At 37.4% G+C, this 17,852-nt stretch overlaps 1 protein-coding gene across 3 annotated transcripts in view; it reads right to left on the reverse strand.

Annotated features, from left to right (window-relative positions):
- Positions 1-2,578: 2,578 nt before the first annotated feature.
- KCNN2 (potassium calcium-activated channel subfamily N member 2) overlaps positions 2,579-17,852 on the reverse strand; it is a 160,387-nt gene continuing 145,113 nt past the window's right edge. For all 3 annotated transcript variants that reach the window (XM_049873643.1, XM_049873644.1, XM_049873646.1), the window contains 3 exons: positions 12,832-12,959; positions 5,623-5,692; positions 2,579-3,120 (listed from right to left, as the gene is read on the reverse strand). In XM_049873643.1, coding sequence (XP_049729600.1) covers positions 2,833-3,120; positions 5,623-5,692; positions 12,832-12,959 — 486 coding nt within the window. In that variant the 3' untranslated portion in view covers positions 2,579-2,832. The remainder of the gene's footprint in view (positions 3,121-5,622; positions 5,693-12,831; positions 12,960-17,852) is intronic.

Here is a 17,852-nt window from a genome sequence, read left to right on the forward strand (position 1 = left end):
CAATTCCAAAGAGGGGAGAAACTAAGGAGTTAGCATTTGAAATGTCTTAGATCTACTACATGTCGTGCATTTGGTTCATCCAAATTTCTTTAAGACAATGGCTTCTTTCTAGTGACTAACCTGTGACGCTGTGTGTAAATGAAGAAAACTATTAAGGAACGTGGTGTCATTGTAATTTGAAATGATTTGTGGTAGCCATAAGCTCTTGTACATGCTGTAGAAAAACAGTGAGGCCAGGGTATGGCTGGCTGAGGTGTGACAAGCAGAACTGAAATATTAGTAGAAAATCTTAAAAACAAAGTGTAAATTAGAGCCTGGCATATATTACCACAAAAGAATAAGCATCCTAGGAGCCTTTAGAGGGTTCTAACGTTCAAAGCCACTTGACAGGAGACTTGGTGAAGTATGGTTTATTCAGCAAATCACTGACTAGAATGTCTATGTGATGAGTGGGTCTCCTCCTCTTTTAAATTGTAGTTATTTAGTCTTAATTCAACAATTTTTAAAAATACAGACCAAAATATTTTTCCCAGTCTTTATATATATTGCATAGATGAAGTGGGAAAAATGAGATCAATTGTGGAGGGCAAAAGGATGATTTCTGCTAGAGATGCTTTAGCTAATCAGGAAGAAGAGAATGAACACAAGGCAATGACATCTAAATTAAAATTCAATTTCTCTTTCCTCTTCTTCAACAAGAGGAACAATACGTTACCCTTTCCCTAGTCTTCTAGTGTTCTGGGATGGTGGTATGATTTGATCAGTAAGATGATAATTTAACTTAATTATCTGCTACTCTGCCTTTTAATCACAACAGAGGTAGAATATCTAAGAATTAACTACATCAGTTGCAAGAATAAATTAATCAGTTTTTCAGAATTTCTCTTTTTAACATCAAATGTTTACACTTTTAAATACTTGATATGTTATTATATGTAGCCTGAACACTTCAAAAGAAATTTTAATTCTGTCCATGAAGTAGAGATCCTGATGAAGCAGGATGAAAAGATTAATTTAACTCAGCAATAAGTCCTAGCAGTGCTTTGTTTTTATGTTTTGTTTTTGTTCCACTTATTATTAAAAGACTTTCCAGGCCCTCCCCTCCTCCAACACAGATGTATGTAAGATATGTAAGTATATGTTACTTTCAGCCACTTTGGATGGGTAATAAATGGTAAGCTGTTCTCATGCAATCTAATGCAATCACACTTTTATGTCCTTGGTCTTAAAAAGAAGTCTTTGATTTTTCTATCAGTTATGGAATATAAGTTATTTTGTTCATTGAACTATTGAAGATGCATCAAATATACCACTCTAATGATAAAGAAAAATACTTGATAGAAAAAATAAAGATGAGGAGGGCACAAGCCCCTTCAGCAGATGTCTGGGAAAATGGAGCAATTTTTAGGTTTAGGTCCACTCAAGCAGGTTGGGCGAAGAGCTGTCCAAACAAAGTCATGTTCTTATGATGTGTCACCCACACCACCAGAGACCAGCTCTTCCACAGACTCAGGAACAGTAGTGTGTGAGGCGGCTCCACATTGCTGTCACCTCAAAAGTGACTCTTCTAAAACTACTGGGTTCCTAGAGTAATTTGGAAAGAGAGGCCTTTGCAGCACTAACTACTCAGTAGTCCTCTTTTACCCAATCGACCTTAACTGTCCATGAAACGAGTGGTAAAACTTGTGAAATTTACTAGATCCCACCTACTTCCCTGTACTAAATATGCAAGTGTAGACTAAGAGAGGACCATCTGCTAGGTGGTATGTGGCATATTAAGAGTTATGCATATATATATATATTCATTACGCTCTTAAAAACCAAACAAAAACCGCTGCCATCGAGTCAATTCCGACTCATAGCGACCTTATAGGACAGAGTAGAACTGCCCCATAGTGTTTTCAAGAAGCAGCTGGTGGATTCCATCTGCCGACATTTTGGTTAGCAGCTGAGCTCTTAACCACTGTGCCATCAGGGCTCCATTATGCCCTTAGGAACTATGAAAACGTGCATATGCGAATACTTTTATGAATACTCCAAGCACTCAGAATGCATCAAAGGCCCCTCATAATAAATGAATACATGGGAAGATATGAATACATCAGTTTAGAGACAGTGGAGTATCCTGATACCTTTTCCATGTATGTTTGCTGGTAAACTGGGGGGAAAAAAATTCTTGAAGGAATCTGTGCCCATTGTTTATATGTGTTCTTATATATCAGCCTCACTTTCCAAATAATTTAAAAACACAGTGTATTTAAATATAAGATACTGTAAACTTGAAAATAATTGTAAGCTGGCCTGGGTCAAATTGTTTTAAGTCTAATATTTCCTAATGAGGGAAAATCTGAACAGAGTATGGAGTAATTGAATGTCTTTCTTCCAACAGACCAACCTTTTGGAAATGAAAATTATCAGTGTGCATCAGATGACCATCGGCCATTTTACCTGCAGTGTAATGTGAAAAAAGAAGCTTTAGAAGTGCCAAGTGACCAAACAAGTATGTGCAGAAAGTAACTTTTTTTATTATATTTTTTTATCATATAATGTAGTAGTAAAGTTTGTTTGAAGTGCATGAATAAAAAGTTAGTGAAATTACAGGAGGAACAATCTATATAGCAATAATAGGTGCATTCCCTGTGCATCTAAAAGAAAAAAAAAAAAAAAAGAGTTTTCACTCATTTTGGCCTAAAACTTAGTGTTCAGGTTCCCAGGATTCTGACATCAGAACCCGGATAACGCTGATTAGAACCATAGGGGCTTTACAATAAAAGCTAAAATATTGACCATATGATGGCAAAAAGTCTTATTTTGTGGTTAACTTATTCTCTTCTAGCTACTCTCTGATGAAGTTGGTGGTGCTGTAGAGGAGGACCGCCGCCTCCTGGACGAGGACCTGGACCGCTCAGCATTGTAGGTGACTTGCTTGTCGTAGTTCTCCATCTGAGCCTCAATGAAATCTCTCTGCTGCTGCCTGATGGTCTGGCTGATGAGCCCAGGTAGGGCATGGATGCTACCAATCAAAGTCTCTAGTTTTGTCTCCAGGGTAACAATCCTCTTCTCGAAGTCTTCACTCCTTTCATTTAAGTCGGAAATCATGTCATACATGATGTTCTGGGTCTGGAAAACAGGATTGAGAGGAATATAGAAACAGAGAACTAAGAGGCTTGATTACACTTGCCCTGGAAGGGAGCTGTCAATACTTAGAGCTTTAATGTTTGTTGGTCTCCTGATGGTGACACCCGATGTATAAGGGGTGTTAGCTACCTAACAGTTTACTTTTCAAATCAAATCGAGTGTGTCTGCTCAATGCCAGGATCTAGAATGTTAAGATTTTGGGCATTAATGTGATCCAGCTGCAAAAATGTGAAGGTTCTGTTTATGGTAAGCTTAATGACTTCAGGTGGTATATAGATAAACATACATGTTTCAACTTAATAGTTATGTATGTATTTTAGCGATCATTTTAAAAAACTTAGCACATCAAATTCATTTTTCAACACATAATATTAATTAGGGCAAGGCTAATTTTTAAAAACAAGCAAATTTAAAGAACAATAAATAATATTACAGATGGTACTGGGATGTAGCTGACACTTTGAGGGTGGAATACGAATGAAGTTTAGAACAAACTGATTTAATCAAGTAATTTTGTAACTTAAAGCAATAAAAAAAAAAAAATTTCTAAATATCTTCCATTGTCCAATGTTCCAAATTATAGGCCTTGCAACATTGAGTCAAATACCAAATTATAGGCCTTGAGACATTGGGTCAAATACCATTTTTAAAAGTTACTAGTGAAAGAATAAAAGGGGAGATGCTGAAGTCCCCAGTTCACCTTGCTGGCTATGGCTTAATCAGAGTTTTGTGGTTTGAAATGGGAAGATGTTTTTGGTATCTCAGTGAACCCTGTAATTGATTGTCTTGACCAAAGTATACTGATGACTATGACTCCCAGTTATATCTCCTGAAGTAGCCAAGAGAGACAAGGGAGGAGGACCCCAGGAGTGATAAGCTCAGAAGAAGGTTAGGGATGTTAAATTGCCCAGCACAGCCTTTCCCAAGTCTGAGACCCCTTTGTCTAAACCTTCTCTCTTTCTATTCCACTTCCTTTCATAATATGGACTCTTTTCTGCTTCATAACCAAGAATCTTAAAGATACTAAATGAACTGATTAAGTAAAGGGGCTTATTAGAACACAGGCACTTAGTTTCAGTTTGGTCATGTAGATAAAAAAGTCCATTCACTTTATTTTTATTATACAGTCTTGTTCCTGGTTGAACAACACCCATTTATTCAGCACATACTGAATCCTTATGGCATGCACAGTCCTGTGGTCATGATAAGCATGGTACTGGGGAAATAACCTGAAATAAATACATATTGCCTCACAGATATACAACTGAAGAAAAAGTACATGTTTGCATTACATTTCCAAGTGACCTGTTTTCTTTTTTCATAAAATACCTGATTTCTTTTACAATTTCACCTTGGAGGGATGCAAGAGGCTGTCCCATCTTTGTTTTATGGCATGCCCATACAAGAGCCATGTGCATAAAGATTAACCAAGGACACCGTCATGCCTCATATGTGCATTTCTCAGCTTCAATGCAGAACATTTGCTCTCCTAGAGGTGATTTCATTAAATACTTCACTTCTCATTCTAGTTATAAGATAAATATTCATCTTTAACATATTTTTGTAGTATGTTATCAATGTTATACTTTAAAATGAGTATAATTGAGATACATTATGCAATGGGACTAGGCCAAATGTGTAATTTTCAAAAGAATTTCTCTGAGGCATTAGTAGAGGGCATAGCTGATATATCACACATTCAACAGCATATACAGGTCCAAATTAGAGCTGCCACTTTCGAAGCATTTGTGTTGAAGCACTGATGCTATTCTAATGCCGCCTTTAGCCATGTCTTCATTGTTGATATTCACATTTTGAGAGTGGTTTTTACTTGGTAGAATAATTAACAATCAATTGGATAAATCTTACAAATGTGGCAGAAAAATCTGTGAACTATTAATGTATTTTTTTAACAAGTGGCATGATTTTTAAATAATGAAATGGAGAAAGAAGCATATATTCTAGAAGGTGACTATCTTTTTGAGAGACAACTCTCATTTTAAGATGTAATTTTTGCCTTTTTTTTTTTAACTGTCAATTTTATATTCTTCTGAGTTTGCTTAAAACAATCAATTTTAATGATTAGTTTTTTTAGTCCTATTTAGTCCTACTTGGCCCTAAGCCTACAGGCACACTCAGGATGTAGTTCTGCTCTCAGAGGTATGCGGCTGAACTGCAAGTAACAATCACAAAAAGTTATCATCTCATATTCCACTTATGTTTCTTGTTGTACTTCCAAATTACTCTAATTAGGAAAGCTTTTAGAATGGGAGTTGAATAATTAATAATTAAGGAAAGAGTATATTAATATAAGCATTTTAGAAAAATTCTTTTAGGCTGGACCATCATTTTAAATGTGGTTTGTTGATTTGATTAATCAATTAACTAAAATTTTTGGTGGTCTTCTTCTGAAGCATTCTTAGCTACTGTCCAGTTATTTGTTCTAACAGATACAAACATGAAGCCTGACCACCTAGAACATACCTTTGCCAGGTCCACCAACGTATTTGCTTGGTCATTCAGTTTCCTCTGCTCCATTTTTACACTTCTCAATCTAAAAGACAGAATTTGAAGTCAGATAGGTTCCCTTTCTTCCATGGCTACCTTATGCCTTCCAAAGAGCATGCACAAAATTGACAAGAGCAAATAACTGCGTGGATAATGCCTTGAATATCTGGGGTAAAGTCCAAACTGGTTATGTATCTGGTACAATGAGAAGCATGCTTCCCCAACACCACAAAAAAAGAAAGGAGAAAGAGCAAGAAATGAGATGTCCTCAGGACAACTATTTACCAGGTAGTTAAAGCTGAATTCAAAAAGGCTCATAAGGATTTAACCATATGAGAAAAAAGCCAAAACATTCCTTAAAGCCCAGTATCGTGACAAATAGACATAGGAAGAAATATGCAAAGCAACTGGAAATTCATCAATGTTGGAGCAATGAGTACCTTCCTATGCCTACGTGACTAGATACAGGTATTAGCCCTGTTTAGTCTGAAATGGATTGGGTTAGGTATTTGAACCTGATGAAAACGCAGTGATAAGTGAGATTCTTATTAACAAAAATAAAGCTTTTATTCAACCAGCAGCAAGATAACTCAAAACACATAATTCTCTTATTCTTCATTGTATTTCATTTGACTTTTATCTTAAACTGCCATTGAATTTGAAGGAGGACCAGACTATGCCCTTGGGAGAATTTCTCTTAATTTTTTAGTGAATATTAAAATCAGAGGACAATTAAAAACTATCTGACAGATGGAACTGCTATTTGTAAGGTTACTTTTAGCTAATTTTAAATACCATTGTGTGTACTTCATTGACAGTCAAAAGGCTGCATTAAAAAAAAAAATCCTTCTGAGTGAGAACTCTTCCTATTATTATTTCAACAAACATTTATTTGGCATTTACTATGTACCAGAAACTAAGACTTCTCAACAAGAGGAAAGTGATTTATTGTTCTTTAAGCCTTGCTTCAAATGAGAAGCAAGCTTCTCTGAGCTACTTGATGAAAAAGAAAAAAAAACAATCCATGCTAAGATTATTACTTTCATGATGAGTCATTTTATAAAGTAATAGTTTTAATGCTGAATAGATGGCTTTTTGATTATTTTTCAATTTAAATAAAAAGGTAATTATATAAAAGGAATAAAAACTTACAGGGCAAGATTTTACTGCCAGGGAAATTTCTACTGAACAAATGTTCATGTTGTTTAGTGATTTTTTTTTTTTGAAACCATGATAGCTAAGATGTCACCAAATCTGTTCAACAGTAAAGACAGAGTTCCTTCTGCCAGTAAGAGTTTAACTGACACCTATCTACAACACAGTCTTTAACAGTATAAAACAGTTTTAAGTTTTTAGCTTGCCATCGAGGCTGCATGTTTTTCTGTTAGAACACTTGTAACTAAGTTAATTGGATCGTTATTATTATTTTTGCTATTATAAATATGGAATATGTTCCAGTCTAACAGAAATTTAAAAACATGTGTTGATCCAGTATATTGTTGAGAAATATTTCTTTAAGTACTTACAAGGGTTTCTTTCAATTATACTTCTTTGTGTATGCCTTTTAAAAACAAGTAAAAAATAAAAACTCCTCAAACATCAGTGGGTCATTACACAGAGGTATACTAGAGAGAGCAGGAATGCCAGACACAGATTCTATGTTCATTGGCCCTAATGTGACATTCTGTTTCCTCAGGTATGAAATGAGATGGGTTGAATTAGGACAGTGTTTCTGAATTGCTGGATTTATATCAGCAGATGAGTGTCAGTGGTATTCAAACAAGACATCAAACAATTCTAAAACATAGAGAGAGTTACTCCCTTGAATTCTCTTCTAATTCTTCACTGTTGCAAGAAGAAGGTCTCAGACTGGTCTTACCCTAAACCCTTCCTATTCTCTTTAAAGAGACAGAGATCAGGATCTCACCTCAAAGCATTCTACATCGTCTCAAAGCCAATACCAGTGTTTCAGTTGTCAATTGTTGCACCTTTACCTTATTTTGGAAACCACAGTGGTTAAGAGCTACAGCTGCTAACTGAAACGTTAGCAGTTCGAATCTACCAGGTGCTTCTTGGAAACTCTACGAGGCAGTTCTATTCTGTCCTGTAGGGTCACTATGAGTTGGAATTGACTCGATGGCAACGCGTTTGGTTTGGTTTTGGTTTTACCTTATTTTTACTGTGAGATATTTTTATCCATTTATTATAAGGGTTTGTATCAAGCTTACTTTTCAAACTGAAGTAAGCAATAGTATAGATGGCACATGAATGACTGGCGTTTGGGAACGATGGACCAGAGGCCTCTGGTAGCCCTTGAGCACAAAAGAAATCCTGAACTCTGCAAGTCAGATGGAAGGGCTGGTGATGGTCCCTTAGTGAGGTGAGTACTTCATCTTACAAACAATGAGCCTAATATATTTCTCTTACATTGCTATATTATGTGGCTGACAGTAGAATTTTGCCCATTTTATTTTCTACTACTCTGGAAACCTGATATACAGTAGCCCTGTTTGATTGGAATTTCTAATCCTCTCTGAACTTAAATCATCTCGGTTTGTTGGTTTTTAGACCACCTGTACTGTAGGAGAGCTAGTGAAAAAGCTACTTGAGCTACAGCTGCCAGAATAAAAGGTAACATGCAGATGTATATTACACTTTTTTGCCCCCCAGAAAACGAAGAATAAGAAACATATGTTGATTTCTTCCTTGTGAACTTCACTTATCACAGGAAAATATCATGATTTTGGATCACATTTCCATAGCAGCAATCAGACTACTAAAATTCACAAATAAAGGATCCGCTGGGTGCATGCAGCCAGTAGAAAATTCTGCAAATGTTGAAAGGAGCGGCTCACACAACTTACTTCCGAGCTCTATTTTCATTTTGTTGAAATAAAAAGACAAAACAAAAGAAAAGAAACTGTAAAATATCCTGGAATAAAATAACAGAGTGGAGTTCAGTTGTGCACAGGGGGCTCGATTCATTAGCTGGAAGATCCTGCTATGATTCCACAGGATTTTGGATACTGATCAAAGAGGAAACCCTATTCAATTCTATTACCATCCTTCTTCATTTCTACTAAACTTCCCCCACCTGAAGCACTTAGCTTCAGAAGGAAGAACTTACATAAAGTCATCTTGGCCTCTTTGATACGTGATGGTAAACTATAGGAAGTATTTTTGCTTAACATGAATGTGGAATAGTTAAAAGGACAATATTCAAAACAATGTCCTTATAATGACTTGTTTTTTGAGGAGGATGGTTGCATCTTTTCTTAGTTAGGGCTATTCAGAAGCTTAGCTTTCTGAAAGCTAGATAATCCGACACACCATGCTATATAAATTGTGTACAGTCATGCATCGCTTAATGTCTGCAATATGTCCTGTGAAATAGGACGTTATGTGATTTGGACGTTGTTTAAACAGAGATTTGATGCTGCTGCCTACGAGTAGAACTACGTGCTCTTATATGGTAAACTTTTTATTTGTAAGTAAGGAAAGTTCACACTGAAATAATGAACGACAGTACAGTGTAGCATATACATAAGCCAGTAACATAGGTGTTTATTTTGACTATTAAAACATGTGCATTACAAGTTATATATGTACTGTACTATTGTATGCCTGGCAGTACAAACGCTTTGCATACAAGAGACAAGACATACACGTGTTGCATGCAGGAAGCTGTTGTGTTCTACGTCCAGTTACTTCAGCTATGTCCCATTCTCTGATAGGGATTGCTGAACTCTATTATAACATTATGGGACCATGGAATGGTATGTGGTCAGACGTTGCCTGAATAGACATTATGCGGCACATGACTGTATTGGATTTCTTGGTTCTGAGGCAAGTTCATGTTGACCGATGGGTCCATAGTTGAAATACAAGAATGGTAAGCATTACAGTTAATGCTGCCACCAGAAAAGGCTTAAGAGATAGAAAAGCAGGATGTTTCATGACACTAAGTGCCAATCCAAAAAGACACACTATTGACAAGAGGATGAAAGCCTGGAGAGTTCAGTCTCCATCAGAGATTAGAGAGGTCCCATCTTGGGTAGAGAGGCTATGAGGTTTGGAAAAGAGGAAGAGAGTTCAGATAGAGAGGGATCAGTAGAAGGTGGGAGAGAGCTGCTGAAAAGCTCTTAGGGAAAATCACAGAAAAAGAGAGGCCAGGAGAGCTCTGTTGAATGAATTTTTGAAATTTCCCTCATTTAGCAAGGTTTGATTTAATCAGATGCTGACAGTCAGGCTAAGGGCCTCACTGGGTCTGAAAAAGGGGCAATGCCTTGCCCTTAAGAATCGAGCCCTATGTGCTTTCCTTTATCACATCACTCCTAAACTTCAAACACTAACTTAAAATGAAAAGATAATTATACATGATTAGAATAATCCAGCCCATAGAAATAAACTTAGTCAGTTATGCGGGTTTCTCAAAGTATAAATACCCCCCGCCACAAAGGAAACCCAATAACCCCAAGACTAATTTATAAAACAATTCAGAACCTTTTTTTGAGTTGCTCGAAGCTCATTTACTTTAGAAGTGCACACAGCTAGAGAAGAAACAGAATGAGAAATGTCTGACAGAAGCGGGGGGATCCCAAGTGGATCCTGTATCAGTCTATCCCAAAGCAGCACGCTGAAGGGCTCGCCGATCCTACACCACAGTGCCCTGAAGATCAGCTTAATACGCCTTACAGGGTGTTGCATCTGCTAATAGCTTAAGGACAGTTTTTAAATTTAGTTTGCCTGAAGACTTTTCTAACCTTTTATTTTGAAAAATTTCAAACCTAGAGCAAAGTGGATAGAATTTTACAGTGAACGGCCCTATAGCCACCACCTAAATTTCCCCCCAAGTTTTTGAGTATGAATGCATCCAGGATGTAAGAATGCCATGACAAGATAGGATAAACACCCAGCATTTACACAGATGGCTATAGAACTATATTACAAACACTGTCAAAGGATATTTTTGGGGTTTGTTGTTATATGTAAATTCTTCCAAGGCCTCAAAGGCAAATAACATTTTTTGTTGTTGTTGTTGTTACATTTGATAGGTTACAATGACGGAAAGGGACACAAGTGAGATCCTGGAAGAAATGGATGTGTGGTTGCTCTACACATAGCCCAACCACACTCACTCACTTCCATATCATCTCACACCCTTCCCACCTCTCCACTTGGACACACACACCTTTTCATACCCATCAAGGTAAGTTTCCTCTATAGTATACTTGAATAACACAGATTAGCATTGAAATGTTAAAAGTACAAAGAAATGATTTCTCCACAGTATGCCACATGTACCTCTTGTGTGAATGTTGGAGTTGCTGTGTTGTACGGTTTATGGGAGGAAAGCCCACTCTGACAGAAAAGGTATATAATGGGTGAGTCACCTGGGGAAAGAGGCCTGTCCTTGGACAGGAAGACAGACCTGAGGAAGTAGAGATAAAGGCTCAGCATCTCTCAGGGGTCTCCCGGGTCTGAACTTTAAGGAATTCAGATGCTCCTAGGTGATGGCGCTTGGTTACAGAGGTCACTGTGAGCTCCAGAAATCAAGCTTCCTCTGTGAACCAGGGTGAATGTAATGGTCCTCTGTGTTTTCCCTTTTAATCTTTCTTAGACTGTGAAAAAAGGAGCCCTGGTTGCAAGTGGTTAAAGCACTCAGCTGTTAACCCAAAGGTCGGGGATTCAAACTCACCAGCCGCTCTGCAGGAGAAAGATGTGGTGGTCTGCTTCTACAAAGGCTTACAGCCTTGGAAACCCCACAGAGCAATTCTCCTCTTTCCTATAGGGTTGCTATGAGTTGGAATCAACTTGACAGCAATGGGTTTAGATTGTGAAAAAGTATTTTAAAATTCTAGCTTTGTCTTTTCCTTACAAAGGAGAAAAAGCATAATTCTGTGGCTGCTCAAGTCACAGAGCTAAAGGGAAATGCTGTTGCCGTCTTAGGAAAGTGTGTTAGTGGCAGTAAGGAAAAGAGTGTGAGAGTGGCAGCGAAGGGAGGGCTGGCTACTCTATCATATGTGGAGAGCTTCCTACTATTTTAAATCTCAGAGATCATGGATTTTATTTTCATTAAAGAAGGTAACAATTGTCCTAGAAGTATTCATATGTCCACAATTACAGATGTATTCCACATTTCCAAGGATACATATTTAGGCAGGGCGGTTGGATGGACAGAAAGGATAGAAGATGAATGTTTAATGATTTCCACAGGATCTTAGTGATACTATATTATATATGAATTACCTAAATAAGTAAAATAAAAATTCCAGCCTCAGCGCTTTCTTGTCTGTGTGCTAGTTCCGATTTGAGATGACACACTTTGTCATATACCTAAGATACCTGGTATTAACCCATGTTTCCATCATTACCCTGGTAGCTTACATGAAGAAATTCACTTTTCTGAGCCACAAATGTTAAAAGCAAGTCTGTGTAGCATCGTAATTGACACCCACATGAATAATACTTACAGTAAGATGCTGCGAGCCTTGGGGAGAAAGACCCTGTGCTTTCAAATTATCGTAAAAGCTTGCTAGATACAGATTTTTACTTTGGAAATCAATGATAGTTACATGGTGTAACAATTAAATGGCCTGATGAAATTAAACACACAGAATAATAATAAAAGAATGCAAGGTCTACAGTAACTATACCTGAGCATATAAGATCCTTTAAAATTCTTTAAAAAAAAAAAATTTAAATTCTTTAAAATTCTGATGAAAATCTAGTATCAATGTATGTATTAAATCAATTATACACACTATTTTTGTATAAAGGTGTCTAGCAATATGTTAAAAATCCAGATGGATCATATAATATTAATTTTTTCATTCAAGATTTTGCAGTAGATACAAACTAAACATCCTAGAGCAAACTATATGGATAAATAAGTTTAAGCAGTACAACTTGAACTGAAATGATTGTTTCTAAAGACAGAAATTGAGAAGACATGATTAAAATATCAAATGAGGATCCTACCAACAGTGATTTTTAATCATGCAAGGAACTGACAGCGTTTCTCAAGTTTTCACTTATGAAATTATTGAATTGCCAAATAACGTCTTCTGGGAACAAACATAAGAATGTTTTCTTCTTTCCTCCTTCATACAAGAATAATAATCAAGTACAAGAATCAAAAGCCAGGGATACAAAAGCAGGATGAAAATGGAAAATGGTACTTACTGATGAATAGCTTGCAAGAATTTTCGCTGATGTTTTCTTACTTTTGCATGATCGATCTTTTTTACTAGTTTTGTGTTTTTGTAAATTAGCCATGTTTCCCTGAGTACATTGGCAGCTGCGTTTTTCACCTGTTAAGAAAACAAATAAACAAAAAGCAGTGGATAAGTTCCACAGTAGTATCTCTGCAACTTTTCTGGGGGCCATAGTCTTTATCCCAACGATCGTGGTGAATTTGAACAGCAGTTCTTTTTCAGTAACTATTACTCAGAAAAAAATTTTTCTTCTTGAATCTATCCCTTTTTATAAGTGCTTGTTTCTCCATTGGAACAACATTTAAATGGAAATAGTAGGGAGATACGGATCTCTTTCTGTGATAAACTCTACCCCACTCCCATCAGGAGCCTTTTTTATATTCAACTACTTTTTTTTATCAAGAGGTGCTGATTCTTCCACCTGGTACTGCTGTTGTCCTCCATTGCCCTGGGGAAAGGCAAAATGCCAGCAGGACAAGGTTAATCTTATCCTTTGTAAGGTTGCTGAGCACTTCTGGCTGTGCACTATAGGAAAGGCATGTTTCCACTGCTGCATGTATCAGTAAGCCCAGTGCCTGTAGGCTCACAGAGGAATTCAGCAATTTGTATGCTTGTTAACACACTTTAACTGATAAAGAGTTTATGTTTTGTTGGAAATTTAAATACACTCTAACTGATAAAGAGTTTATGTTTTGTTGGAAATTTAAATACACTCCATTTCAAATGGTTGGGACAGATGTAAAGAATGCAAGCATTATAGTAACACTTTCAAGGCCCATTCCAGCTGATGTGAAGCAACAGTACTAGTGATATTCAATCACTTGCTTTCTTAAGTCTTCAAAAAATTCTGAGAGCAGGTAGAGGCCCAGCCAGGGACATACTTTGTCCTTTTCCTTGTGTGTACTACAGGGTGTGATGACCCCAGAGCTTTGGCTGATTGATTATTAATTAATTGATTATTCTAATGACTTGTTCCATACTTCACAAAGAGCCACGGACTGGTGTGGTGCTCAGTGACAGAACCTTTTAAGAAAGACAGTGGTGTGTGGAAGACAGAACAATGAACTGGTTGGTACTGGGAGCTGGGTTCTAAATTCTTGACTTAACTACTAATCATGACAGGCTGAGGAGACTAGCTAATCTTGTAGGATTTCACTTTCCTCTAACAAGAGGTGGTTAGGGAGGGTTATTATTCAAGTCCTTCTCAGCATTTAGATTTATAATAAAGAAGTCTTAGAATTACACTAAAATGATGGACTCAAGTATATATATTTTTTCACTATAGCAAAGAAAACATCAGGTTTGGTGGCTGATGGTAAATCATTTTTAATGCTGTTGAAGTTTTCTTTGAGTGAAACTGTACTGCTAGGAACCATTTTAAGCAAATGATTGGTCTCTTTGAAGTAAAATTGCTCTTAGGAGTGACTTTGGCTCATAATGTGCCTCCTTGGGATATCCATTAGACTTCATGCAGGTGACCAGCCTCAAACTGGTAAAACTAAAAATCAAACCCGTTGCCGTTGACTTGATTCCGACTCATAGAGACCCTATAGGACAGAGTAGAACTATCCCATTGGGTTTCCAAGGAGCGGCTGGTGGATTTGAACCGCCAACGATTTGGTTAGCAGCCTGAGCTCTTAACTGCTGCACCACCAGAGCTCCAGGCACCAGTAGTGCATATAAATAACAATTTCACCATACACAGTGAAGTTACATGGTGTTAGAGTTAGTTCTTGGCTTTTTCTTCAGGCCTGTGGCAACACCTTTCTCTTTCTCAGACAGCTGTAGGAGTCATCTGTCAGAGCCTTCTCCGTATGATCCTCCTGTTCTATTCAAAGGTCAAGGAATGGATGCAGTATAAGTGGCTGAAATGGGAGGGCCTTGCTTTTAAAGAGAGAGGAGTGGGAACTGACTGGCCAGCACTGTCTGGGGTTGACATAGGCCCTTCCCTGATAGACAGAAAAGGGCCTCTGGTTAATTGTGATCTCAGCTATCTGAGCAAACTTTGATGCCTGACCATCAGTAAGGGATCTAGGTGGATTGTTCCTCCCTGCTTTTACCAGCCCAAGGCACAGAGGAGGAGCCCAGAACCCAGGCTGGTGAAGAAGTTGGGAACTGGGCAAAAACTGATGGGATGGGGGCACAAGGAGGGTAGCAAGCAGTATAGAACATAGTAAATGATTTGGGTTTGGATTCACCATCTACAGGTAAAAAAACACCAAATTACTTTTAAGGTCCATATGTTTTTTTTTTTTTTCTTTTTTTTCTGCTTTAGACGAAAATTTACAGAGCAAATTAGTTTCTCACTGAGTAGTTAATACACTAATTGTTTTGTGACATTGGTTGCCAACCCTGCTATGTGTCAAGACATTCCCCTTCTGCATCGCAGGTTCTCTGTTTCCATTCATCCAGCTTTTCTGTCTTCTCTTTGCATTTTGGCTGGTGTGCCCATTAGTCTTATATACATGATTGTTCCTCGCATGTGTCATTGTTGGTCCTATATTTCTGTCTAATTTTTGGCTGAAGGGTGAGCCTCAGGAATGACTTCAGTACTGAGTTAAAAGGGTATCCAGGGGCCATATCCTCAGGGTTTCTCCAGTCCGTCAGACTAACAAGCCTGATTTTTGTGTGTATGTGTGTGTGTGTGTGAATTTGAATTTTATTCTACATTTTTCTCCCACTCTGTCCAGGATCTTCTATTGTAATCCTTGCCAGAGCAGTTGGTGGTGATAACTGGGTACCATCTAGCTGTTCTGAGCTCAGTCTGGTGGAGGTCATAGTAGTTGTGGTCTATTAGTCCTCTGGACTAATCTTTCCCTTGTGTCTATAGTTTTCTTCATTCTCCTTTGCTCCTGATAGGATGGGAACAGGGGATTATTTTAGATGGCCACTCACAAGCTTTTAAGACTCCAGACACTACTCACCAAAGTGGGAGGTAGAATATTTTCTTTATAAACTATGTTATGCCAATTGAGCTAGATGTCCCCCAAGACCATGGTCCCCAGCCCTCAGCCCAGTAATTCAGTCCTTCAGGGAGTTTGGATGTGTCCATGAATCTTCCATGACCTTGCCCTGGTCAAGTTGTGCTGACTTCTCCGGTATTGGGTACTGTCTTTACCCTTCATCAAAGTTACCACTTACCTATTTATTGTCTAGTGTTTTTCTATTCCCCACACCCCCATAACTATCAAAGATTGTTTCTTTTTGTGCGTAAACCTTTTCATGAGTTTTTATAATTGTGGTCTCATACAATATTTGCCCTTTTGTGATTGACTTATTTCACTCAGCATAATGCCCTCCAGATTCATCCATGTTGTGAGATGTTTCGCAGATTCATCATTGTTCTTTATCATTGCATAGTATTCCATTGTGTGTATGTACCATAGTTTGTTTATCCATTCATCTGTTGATGGGCACTTAGGTTGTCTCCATCTTCTTGCTATTGTGACTAATGCTGCAATGAACATGGGTGAGCATGTGTCTATTTGTATGATGACTCTTATTTCTCTAGAATATATTCCTAGGAGTGGGTCTGCAGGGTTGTATGGTATTTCTATTTCTAGCTTTTTAAGGAAGTGTCATATCTTTTTCCAAAATGGTTGTATCATTTTGTATTCCCACCAGCAGCACATAAGGGTTCAAATCTCCCCACGACCTCTCCAACATTTGTTATTTTCTGTTTTTTTGATTCTTGGCAGTAATGTTGGGGTGAGATGGTATCTCATTGTAGTTTTTAAGTGCATTTCTCTAATGGCTAGTGATAGCAAGTGTTTCCTCATAGCTGTGAAGTGTCTGTTCATATCCTTTGCCTATTTTTTTAAACTGGATTATTTGTCTTTTTATTGTACATGTGTTAGATTTTCCTATAGATTTGAGAGATTAGACCTTTGTTGGATATGTCATAGCCCCAAATTTTTTCCCAGTCTGTAGGTTCTCTCTTTACTCTTTTGGTGAAATCTTTTGATGAGCGTTAAGTGTTTAACTTTTAGAAGACTCCAGTTATCCAGCTTATCTTCTGGTGTTTGTGTTATGGTTTGTATCTTTTTTATGCCATGTATTAGGGCCCCTGGCATTGATCCTATTTTCTCTTCCATGATCTTTATAATTTTTGGTTTTATATTTAGGTCTTTGATTCATTTTGAATTAGTTTTTGTGTATGGTGTGGGATATGGGTCCTGTTTCACTTTTTTGCAGATTGACATCCAGTCTTTCCAGCACCATTTGTTAAAAAGACTGTATTTCCCCATTTAATAGACTTTGGGCCTTTGTCAAAGATCAGGTGGCCCTAGGCAGATGGATTTGCATCGGGCTTCTCGATTCTGCTCCACTGGTCAATATGTCTGTCATTGTACCAGTACCAGGCTGTTTTGACTACCGTAGCTGTATAGTAGATTCTGAGGTCAGGTAGTGTGAGGCCTCCTGCCTTGTTCTACTTCAATAAAGAAAAAAAGAAGAATGCTTTATTTATTTATCCATTTCCATGTAAGGTTAATGATTAGTTTTTCTATCTAGTTAAAGAGTGCTGTTGGTATTTGGATGGGAATTGCATTGTATTTGTAGATTGCTTTGGGTAGAATTGACATTTCCACAATGTTGAGTCTACCTATCCATGAGCGTGGTATGTTTTTCTATTTATGTAGGTCTCTTTTTGGTTTCTTGCAGTAGTATTTTGTAGTTTTCTTTGTATAGGCTTTTTATGTCCTTGGTTAGGGATTTATTTGCAAGTATTTTATTTCATTAGAGCCTATTATAAATGGTATTACTTTCCTGATTTCCTTTCCATGCTTCTCTATATTGGCGTATAGGAATCCAACTGATTTTTGTATGTTTTTCCTGTATTTGGCTACTCTGCTGCATCTTTCTATTAGTTCTAGTAGTTTTCTTGTAAAGTCTTTAGGGTTCTCTATATATAGTATCCTATATCATCCATGAATAGGGATAGTTTTACTTCTTCTTTACAAATTTAGATGCCCTTTATTTCTTTTTCTT

This window comes from Elephas maximus, chromosome 2 (assembly GCF_024166365.1).
Source record: "Elephas maximus indicus isolate mEleMax1 chromosome 2, mEleMax1 primary haplotype, whole genome shotgun sequence".
Taxonomy (NCBI): domain Eukaryota; kingdom Metazoa; phylum Chordata; class Mammalia; order Proboscidea; family Elephantidae; genus Elephas; species Elephas maximus.